Source organism: Somniosus microcephalus, unplaced genomic scaffold (genome assembly GCF_052327205.1).
Source record: "Somniosus microcephalus isolate GS21.2 unplaced genomic scaffold, FLI_Smic_1.0 unresolved_chr2, whole genome shotgun sequence".
In the NCBI taxonomy this organism is placed as follows: Eukaryota; Metazoa; Chordata; class Chondrichthyes; order Squaliformes; family Somniosidae; genus Somniosus; species Somniosus microcephalus.
The window spans coordinates 11,561,347-11,571,673 of NW_028225180.1; the positions used below are offsets into that span (position 1 = coordinate 11,561,347).

The window sequence follows — 10,327 nt, forward strand, 5'->3', positions numbered from 1 at the left end:
GACAGAGAGAGAGTGACAGAGAAAGAGTGACAAAGAGAGAGTGACAGAGAGAGAGTGACAGAGAGAGTGACAGAGAGAGTGACAGAGAGAGAGTGACAGAGAGAGAGTGACAGAGAGAGAGTGACAGAGAGAGTGACAGAGAGAGTGACAGAGAGAGAGTGACAGAGAAAGAGTGACAGAGAGTGAGTGACAGAGAAAGAGTGACAGAGAGTGAGTGACAGAGGGAGAGTGACAGAGAGAGTGACAGAGAGAGTGACAGAGAGAGAGTGACAGAGAGAGAGTGACAGAGAGAGTGACAGAGAGAGAGTGACAGAGAAAGAGTGACAGAGAGAAAGTGACAGAGAGAGAGTGACAGAGAAAGTGTGACAGAGAGAGAGTGACAGAGAGTGACAGAGAGAGATTGACAGAGAGAGAGTGACAGAGACTGACAGAGAGAGAGATTGATCCCTGTTCTATGCGGACGACCTGGTCCTGCTGTCTCCCACAGAACAGGGATTACAGCAACAACTAGACCTACTCGACAAATACTGCCAAAATTGGGCTCTAACAGTAAATCTAAAAAAAACCAACATCATGATTTTTCAAAAAAGGCCCAGGTGTCAGGAAAACAAATACCAGTTTACCCTCAGTGATACCACTATAGGACACACTATGAGCTACACCTACCTTGGTCTAACTATTACAGCATCAGGGAGCTTCAACATAGCAGTGAATGCACTAAAAGAAAAAGCCCGAAGAGCCCTATATGCAATAAAAAGAAAATTGTACAACATCCAAATCCCAATCAAAATCTGGCTCAAATTATTTGACAGCATAATCCTGCCCATTGCACTGTACGGTAGTGAAGTATGGGGCCCGCTAAATCACCAAAGCTACACCAAATGGGAAAAACACACAATAGAAGCCCTACATGCAGAATTCTGCCGAAGCATCCTTCGCATCCAAAGAAAAACGCCAACAAATGCATGCAGAGCCGCACTAGGCAGATACCCACTGATAATAAACATCCAAAAACGAGCACTAATCTTCCTAAATCACCTCAAATCTAGCTCCCCAGACACCCTTCATTTCAAAGCATTTCAGACCCAAGAGCTAAACCCAGAAAAGAGTCCCCTGAGTCAGCTGCTACTGAAACTAAGTACTCAGCCGGACCCTGACCAGTCCCAGACCAACACTGCCGTCCAAACACCAATCCGAGTGAACCAAATCATTAAACAATGCAAAGAAACCTACCTGGAACATTGGAACAAAATAACCGAAAGCCAAAGCAGATTAGAATGTTACCGGGCCCTAAAAAGAGAATATAAACTGGCAGACTACCTCACGACCATCAGAGACACAAAACAGAGACAGACCCTCACCAGGTACAGACTAAGCGACCACCAACTGGAAATTGAAAAAGGCAGATACAAGAAATCCTGGCAGCCTAGAGAGAATAGAATATGCGATCAATGTCTGGCTGGCGAGGTTGAAACAGAAATGCATTTCCTCCTAAAATGCGAAAAATTCAACACATCAAGAAACATATTATTCAACAAGCTAAGCCAAACAACCCCAGATTTCAAGGAATTGGATGACCTGTCAAAATTGAGATTAGTCCTGGGAGAAGGAGACAGACCATACCTTGGGGCCAAATATGTAACAACATGTCACAACCTGAGGACTGTTTAAAATTAAGACTGTTTAAAATTAATATTGAACGTACCAAATGAAGTACAAAGACTGTTTAAAATTAATATTGTTTAAAAGTAATATTGTATGTACCCAACAAATGTCAAATCGATTGACACCAAAAAATGTTTGAAAAAGTACCTTTTTGCTATGTAAGCTTTGGCAATATGGTTCTCTGTAAACTTTCATGCCAATAAAGCATTTGAATTTGAATTTGATTTATTTGATAGAGAGAGTGACAGAGAGAGAGTGACAGAGAGAGAGTGACAGAGAGAGTGACAGAGAGAGTGACAGAGAGAGAGTGACAGAGAAAGAGTGACAGAGAGAGTGACAGAGAGAGAGTGACAGAGAGAGAGTGGCAGAGAGAGAGTGGCAGAGAGAGATTGACAGAGAGAGAGTGACAGAGAGAGAGAGTGACAGAGAGAGAGTGACAGAGAGAGATTGACAGAGAAAGAGTGACAGAGAGAGTGACAGAGAAAGAGTGACAGAGAGAGAGTGACAGAGAAAGAGTGACAGAGAGAGACTGACAGAGAGAGAGTGACAGAGAGAGATTGACAGAGAGAGAGTGACAGAGAGAGAGTGATAGAGTGAGTGACAGAGAGAGTGACAGAGAGAGAGTGACAGAGAGAGAGTGACAGAGAGAGAGTGATAGCGAGAGTGACAGAGAGATTGACAGAGAGAGAGTGACAGAGAGAGTGACAGAGAGAGAGTGATAGAGAGAGTGACAGAGAGAGTGACAGAGAGAGAGTGACAGAGAGAGAGTGACAGAGAGAGAGAGAGAGTGACAGAGAGAGAGAGAGTGACAGAGAGAGCGTGACAGAGAGAGAGTGACAGAGAGAGAGTGACAGAGAGAGTGACAGAGAGCGAGTGACAGAGAGAGATTGACAGAGAGAGAGTGACAGAGAGAGAGTGATAGAGAGAGAGTGACAGAGAGAGTGACAGAGAGAGAGTGACAGAGAGAGTGACAGAGAGAGAGTGACAGGGAGAGATTGACAGAGAGAGAGTGACAGAGAGAGTGAGACAGAGAGAGTGACAGAGAGCGAGTGACAGAGAGTGACAGAGAGAGAGTGACAGAGAGAGAGTGAAAGAGAGAGACTGACAGAGAGAGAGTGATAGAGAGAGAGTGACAGAGAGAGAGTGACAGAGAGAGAGTGATAGAGAGAGTGACAGAGAGAGAGTGACAGAGAGAGAGTGATAGAGAGAGTGACAGAGAGAGTGACAGAGAGAGAGTGACAGAGAGAGTGACAGAGAGAGAGTGACAGAGAGAGTGACAGAGAGAGAGTGACAGAGAGAGAGTGACAGAGAGAGATTGACAGAGAGAGAGTGACAGAGAGAGAGTGACAGAGAGAGTGACAGAGAGAGAGTGACAGAGAAAGAGTGACAGAGAGTGAGTGACAGAGAGAGAGTGACAGAGAGAGAGTGACAGAGAAAGAGTGACAGAGAGAGAGTGACAGAGAGAGAGTGACAGAGAGAGAGTGACAGAGAGAGTGACAGAGAGAGAATGACAGAGAGAGAGTGACAGAGAGAGAGTGACAGAGAGAGTGACAGAGAGAGAGTGACAGAGAAAGAGTGACAAAGAGAGAGTGACAGAGAGAGAGTGACAGAGAGAGAGTGACAGAGAGAGTGACAGAGAGAGTGACAGAGAGAGAGACAGAGAGAAAGTGACAGAGAGAGAGTGACAGAGAGAGTGACAGAGAGAGTGACAGAGAGAGAGTGACAGAGAAAGAGTGACAGAGAGAGAGTGACAGAGAGAGAGACCAAAAGCCAAAGCAGATTAGAATGTTACCGGGCCCTAAAAAGAGAATATAAACTGGCAGACTATCTCTCGACCATCAGAGACACAAAACAGAGACAGACCCTCACCAGGTACAGACTAAGCGACCACCAACTGGCAATTGAAAAAGGAAGATACAAGAAATCCTGGCAGCCTAGAGAGAATAGAATATGTGATTAATGTCTGGCCGCCGAGGTTGAGACAGAGATGCATTTCCTCCTAAAATGCGAAAAATTCAACACAACAAGAAACATATTATTTGACAAGCTCAGCCAAACAACCCCAGATTTCAAAGAATTGGATGACCTGTCAAAATTAAGATTAGTCCTGGGAGAAGGAGACAGACCATACCTTGGTGCCAAATATGTAACAACATGTCACAACCTGAGGACTGTTTAAAATTAATACTGAATGTACCCAACGATGTTCAACAACTTTAAATTAATATTGTTTAAACTAATATTGTATGTACCCAACGAAGGTCAAAATTGTTTGACACCTACAGAATGTTGGAAAACTGTACTTTTTGTTACGTAAGCTTTGGCAATATGGTTCCCTGTAAACTTTCATGCCAATAAAGCATTTGAATTGAATTGAATTGAGTGACAGAGAGAGTGACAGAGAGAGTGACAGAGAGAGAGTGACAGAGAAAGAGTAACAGAGAGAGAGTGACAGAGAGAGAGTGACAGAGAGAGTGACAGAGAGAGTGCCAGAGAGAGAGTGACAGAGAGAGAGTGACAGAGAGAGAGTGACAGAGAGAGAGCGACAGAGAGAGAGTGGCAGAGAGAGAGTGGCAGAGAGAGATTGACAGAGAGATTGACAGAGAGAGAGAGTGACAGAGAGAGAGTGACAGAGAGAGAGTGACAGAGAAAGAGTGACAGAGAGAGTGACAGAGAAAGAGTGACAGAGAGAGAGTGACAGAGAAAGAGTGACAGAGAGAGAGTGACAGAGAGAGAGTGACAGAGAGAGATTGACAGAGAAAGAGTGACAGAGAGAGAGTGATAGAGAGAGTGACAGAGAGATTGACAGAGAGAGAGTGACAGAGCGAGTGACAGAGAGAGAGTGACAGAGAGAGTGACAGAGAGAGAGTGACAGAGAGAGAGAGAGAATGACAGAGAGAGAGAGTGACAGAGAGAGAGTGGCAGAGAGAGAGTGACAGAGAGAGAGTGACAGAGAGAGTGACAGAGAGCGAGTGACAGAGAGAGATTGACAGAGAGTGACAGAGAGAGAGTGATAGAGAGAGAGTGACAGAGAGAGTGACAGAGAGAGAGTGACAGAGAGAGTGACAGAGAGAGAGTGACAGAGAGAGATTGACAGAGAGAGAGTGACAGAGAGAGAGTGACAGAGAGAGTGACAGAGAGCGAGTGACAGAGAGTGACAGAGAGAGAGTGACAGAGAGAGAGTGACAGAGAGAGAGAGTGATAGAGAGTGACAGAGAGAGAGTGACAGAGAGAGAGTGATAGAGAGAGTGACAGAGAGAGTGACAGAGAGAGAGTGACAGAGAGAGTGACAGAGAGAGAGTGACAGAGAGAGTGACAGAGAGATAGTGACAGAGAGAGAGTGATAGAGAGAGTGACAGAGAGAGTGACAGAGAAAGAGTGACAGAGAGAGAGTGACAGAGAGAGAGTGATAGAGAGAGAGTGACAGAGAGAGAGTGACAGAGAGAGATTGACAGAGAGAGAGTGACAGAGAGAGAGTGACAGAGAGAGTGACAGAGAGAGATTGACAGAGAGAGAGTGACAGAGAGAGAGTGACAGAGAGAGTGACAGAGAGAGTGACAGAGAGAGTGACAGAAAGAGTGACAGAGAGAGAATGACAGAGAGAGAGTGACAGAGAGAGAGTGACAGAGAGAGCGTGACAGAGAGAGTGACAGAGTCAGAGAGAGACAGAGAGACAGAGAGAGAGAGTGTGAGATAGGGAGAGAGAAACAGAGAGAGAAAGAGAGACAGAGAGAGGGACAGAGATACAGACAGAGAGAGGGACAGAGATAGGGACAGAGAGAGGGACAGAGACGGACAGAGAGACAGACAGAGAAACGGACAGAGAGATGGACAGAGAGAGATGGAGAGAGAGAGGGGAGGGGGAGAGAGGGGGAGAGAGGGGGAGAGAGAGGGAGAGAGGGGGGAGAGAGCAGGGTGAGCGAGAGTGGGGTGAGAGAGAGGGGGAGAGAGAGAGAGGGGAGAGAGAGAGGGAAGAGAGAGAGAGAGGAGAGAGGGAGAGAGTGGGAGAGAGAGGAAGAGAGAGGAGAGAGGGGGAAGAGAGAAAGAGAGACAGGGAGAGTGAGAGAGAGGGGGAGAGAGAGGAAGAGAGAGGGGAGACAGTGAGGGGGAAGAGAGAGAGAGAGAGAAAGGGAGAGAGGAGGGAGAGAGCCAGTGGTCTGCCCAGTGCTGGGACTGGACTCTGGGTTACTGAAGGATCTCCTCACCTGGTGTGACAGGCCGCTCTGTTTGACGCTGTTCCTCGCGATCTCACACATGTCACAGGTGGTGAGTTTCCAAATCTGAGCGGCCACTGCATATTCCTCGATCAGAGCCTCCTGTGTGGGAAAGGACACAGTTAGAGACTGGGGACTATACAGGGGTAACTCCCCCCTTCTCCCCCTGATCAGACCCTCCTGTGTGGGAAGGACATGGTTAGAGACAGGGGGTAATTCAGGGGTTCACTCCCCCCTTCACCCCCTGATCGGACCCTCCTGTGTGGGAAAGGACACGGTTAGAGACTGGGGGGTGATACAGGGGGAAACTCCCCCCTTCTCCCCTGATCGGACCCTCCTGTGTGGGAAAGTACATGGTTAGAGACTGGGGGTAATACAGGGGGAAACTCCCCCCTTCTCCCCTGATCGGACCCTCCTGTGTGGGAAAGTACATGGTTAGAGACTGGGGGTAATACAGGGGGAAACTCCCCCCTTCTCCCCTGATCGGACCCTCCTGTGTGGGAAAGTACATGGTTAGAGACTGGGGGTAATACAGGGGGAAACTCCCCCCTTCTCCCCTGATCGGACCCTCCTGTGTGGGAAAGTACACGGTTAGAGACAGGGGGTAATACAGGGGGAAACTCCCCCCTTCTCCCCCCGATCGGAGCCTCCTGTGTGGGAGGGGCATGTCTAGAGGCAGGGCGGGGAGAATCTCACCTTTTCTCCTCACCACTGGTGTACGGGGTCAGTGGGCAGAAGATGCCTCCCCCGTAATCTCACACAAATGCCCCTTCTTCACTTGTGAACCCCGGAACCCATTGTTAGATGGACATTCAACTGCAAAGGCATCACATCGGAGCCTGATTGCCGCAATTCCACCGACACTTTGCAGCGGGAGTCACTGGACACCGATGAGGAGCAGGGGCCCTGGCAGATTTCAGCTAACTCAGCACAGGCCGGGGATGGAGCCTGGGCCTTTCCTGCTCTGTGTGTGTGTGGGGCTCAGTACCACACCGGGTGTGAGATCAGGCTCACTCAGCACAGGCCGGGGATGGAGCCTGGGCCTTTCCTGCTCTGTGTGTGGGGCTCAGTACCACACCGGGTGTGAGATCAGGCTCACTCAGCACAGGCCGGGGATGGAGCCTGGGCCTTTCCTGCTCTCTGTGTGTGTGGGGCTCAGTACCACACCGGGTGTGTGATCAGGCTCACTCCACACAGGCCGGGGAGGGAGCCTGGGCCTTTCCTGCTCTGTGTGTGTGGGGCTCAGTACCACACCGGGTGTGAGATCAGGCTCACTCAGCACAGGCCGGGGATGGAGCCTGGGCCTTTCCTGCTCTGTGTGTGTGTGTGGGGCTCAGTACCACACCGGGTGTGAGCTCAGGCTCACTCAGCACAAGCCGGGGAGGGAGCCTGGGCCTTTCCTGCTCTGTGTGTGTGGGGCTCAGTACCACACCGGGTGTGAGATCAGGCTCACTCAGCACAGGCCGGGGATGGAGCCTGGGCCTTTCCTGCTCTGTGTGTGTGTGGGGCTCAGTACCACACCGGGTGTGAGATCAGGCTCACTCAGCACAGGCCGGGGATGGAGCCTGGGCCTTTCCTGCTCTGTGTGTGTGTGGGGCTCAGTACCACACCGGGTGTGAGATCAGGCTCACTCAGCACAGGCCGGGGATAGAGCCTGGGCCTTTCCTGCTCTTTGTGTGTGTGGGGCTCAGTACCACACCGGGTGTGAGATCAGGCTCACTCAGCACAGGCCGGGGATGGAGCCTGGACCTTTCCTGCTCTGTGTGTGTGGGGCTCAGTACCACACCGGGTGTGAGATCAGGCTCACTCAGCACTAGGCTGGAGATGGAGCCTGGGCCTTTCCTGCTCTGTGTGTGTGTGGGGCTCAGTACCACACCGGGAGTGAGATCAGGCTCACTCAGCACAGGCCGGGGATGGAGCCTGGACCTTTCCTGCTCTGTGTGTGCTGGGTTCAGTACCTGGGATTCCACAGGAGATACGGCACAGAAACAGGCCATTCGGCCCAACCAGTCCATGCCAGCGTTGATGCTCCACTCGAACCTCCTCCCATCCTTCCTCATCTAACTCTCTCAGTGTAACCCACTATTCCCTTCATTTCATATGTTTGTCCGGCCTCCCCTTAAATGTATCCATACTATTCGATTCAACCACTCCCTGTGGCAGCGAGTTCCACATTCTCACCACTCTCTGGGTAAAGAAGTTTCTCCTGAATTCCCGATTGGATTTCTTGGTGACTCTCTTATATTGATGGCCTCTAGTTTTGCTCTTCCCCACAAGTGGAAACACTCTCTCTGTATCCACTCGATCAAAACCTGTCATAATTTTAAAGACCTCTATTATGTCACCCCTCAGCCTTCTCTAGAGAAAAGGGACCCAGCCTGTTCATTCTTTCCTGATATGTAAACCCTCGCAGATCTGGTATCATCCTTGGAAATATTCTCCGCACCCTCTCCAGTGCCTCGATATCCTTCTGATAATATGGCGACCATTGCTCTGGTCCTTTGGCACAAACCTTGGTGAAGTGGAAGAGCAGGGGGTCATCGGTGGAGAGAGAGAGCATCAGGCTGAAAGAGTTGGGAAAAGGGGCTCTGCCCGTACTCCAGGAACAGGCTGTTGTTACTCAGTGGTGACATAGCGATCGGGGTCTGCGCCAAGTAATAGAGGTACTGGAGGGCTGGATCCTGAGAGAGAGGGAGAGAGGCAGAGAACAGGAAAATGTTACCCTGACACTGTGTCCCCCACTTTATACCCAGTGTCAGCATCGAGCGCTCCCAGGGCAGGTACAGCATGGGTTAAATACATTGCAGAGCTCCCTCTACATTGCCCCGACAGTGTGTCCCCACTTTATACCCAGTGTCAGCATCGAGCGCTCCCAGGGCAGGTACAGCACGGGTTAGATACAGTGTAGAGCTCCCTCTACATTACCCTGACAGTGTGTCCCCACTTTATACCCAGTGTCAGCATCGAGCGCTCCCAGGGCAGGTACAGCACGGGTTAGATACAGTGTAGAGCTCCCTCGACATTACCCTGACAGTGTGTCCCCACTTTATACCCAGTGTCAGCATCGAGCGCTCCCAGGGCAGGTACAGCACGGGTTAGATACAGTGTAGAGCTCCCTCTACATTACCCTGACAATGTGTCCCCACTTTATACCCAGTGTCAGCATCGAGCGCTCCCAGGGCAGGTACAGCACGGGTTAGATACAGTGTAGAGCTCCCTCTACATTACCCTGACAATGTGTCCCCACTTTATACCCAGTGTCAGCATCGAGCGCTCCCAGGGCAGGTACAGCACGGGTTAGATACAGTGTAGAGCTCCCTCTACATTACCCTGACAGTGTGTCCCCACTTTATACCCAGTGTCAGCATCGAGCGCTCCCGGGGCAGGTACAGCACGGGTTAGATACAGTGTAGAGCTCCCTCTACATTACCCTGACAGTGTGTCCCCACTTTATACCCAGTGTCAGCATCGAGCGCTCCCAGGGCAGGTACAGCACCGGTTAGATACAGTGTAGAGCTCCCTCTACATTACCCTGACAGCGTGTCCCCACTTTATACCCAGTGTCAGCATCGAGCGCTCCCAGGACAGGTACAGCACGGGTTAGATACAGTGTAAAGCTCCCTCTACATTACACTGACAGTGTGTCTCACACGTTATACCCAGTGTCAGCATCGAGTGCTCCCAGGGCAGATGCAGCACGGATTAGATAGAGTGTAGAGCACCCTCTACATTACTCTGACAGTGTGTCCCCCACTTTATACCCAGTGTCAGCATCGAGCGCTCCCAGGACAGGTACAGCATGGGTTAGATACAGTGTAGAGCTCCCTCTACATTACCCTGACAGTGTGTCCCCCAATTTATACGCAGTGTCAGCATCGAACACTCCCAGGGCAGGTACAGTATGGGTTATATACAGTGTAGAGCTCCCTCTACATTACCCTGACGGTGCGTTATTCCGCCGTTGATGTGTTGTTCCTCCTCCTGCTTCTTTCTACCACCTGTACCCCTGGATACGGTGAAGCCTCTTTTGCGCTCGACAACTCACCTTTTTGAGCCGTAGCCCATGAGAGATGTTGTCCGCTGTCAAGAATCCATCGACCAGGTGTGTGTGGGACCCAGCCTCTCCGCAGTGCAGCCGGTACAGGAACGTGTTCATCCCACGCTCCCTAATTAAAGGAACACTGGAGCATCAAATCCCACCGATCACAAAGACTGTGAGTTCCTACAATCTCTCCCCTTCCTTGCACACCCCCTCACGCCCCTGAAGATGCCGAGACCTCGGGGGCACAGGGCCCAGTCCCGGTGAGTGGACCTACTTCGAATGTGCACCCGCCTGGTCAATATCGGCAGGCTGTCTGGCCACCTGGGGCATCACCCACTTGCCGATAGCTGTGCTGACTCTAGATCCCCGCACACACTCACACACACACAAACATACACTCACACTC

At 50.4% G+C, this 10,327-nt stretch overlaps 1 protein-coding gene across 1 annotated transcript in view; it reads right to left on the reverse strand.

Annotated features, from left to right (window-relative positions):
- LOC147092098 (AMP deaminase 3-like) overlaps positions 1-10,035 on the reverse strand; it is a 997,179-nt gene extending 987,144 nt beyond the window's left edge. Inside the window, exons 1-4 of the mRNA XM_085975554.1 lie at positions 9,925-10,035; positions 8,478-8,560; positions 8,392-8,443; positions 5,871-5,981 (exon numbers count right to left, since the gene is read on the reverse strand). Coding sequence (XP_085831680.1) covers positions 5,871-5,981; positions 8,392-8,443; positions 8,478-8,560; positions 9,925-10,035 — 357 coding nt within the window. The remainder of the gene's footprint in view (positions 1-5,870; positions 5,982-8,391; positions 8,444-8,477; positions 8,561-9,924) is intronic.
- Positions 10,036-10,327: the final 292 nt, after the last annotated feature.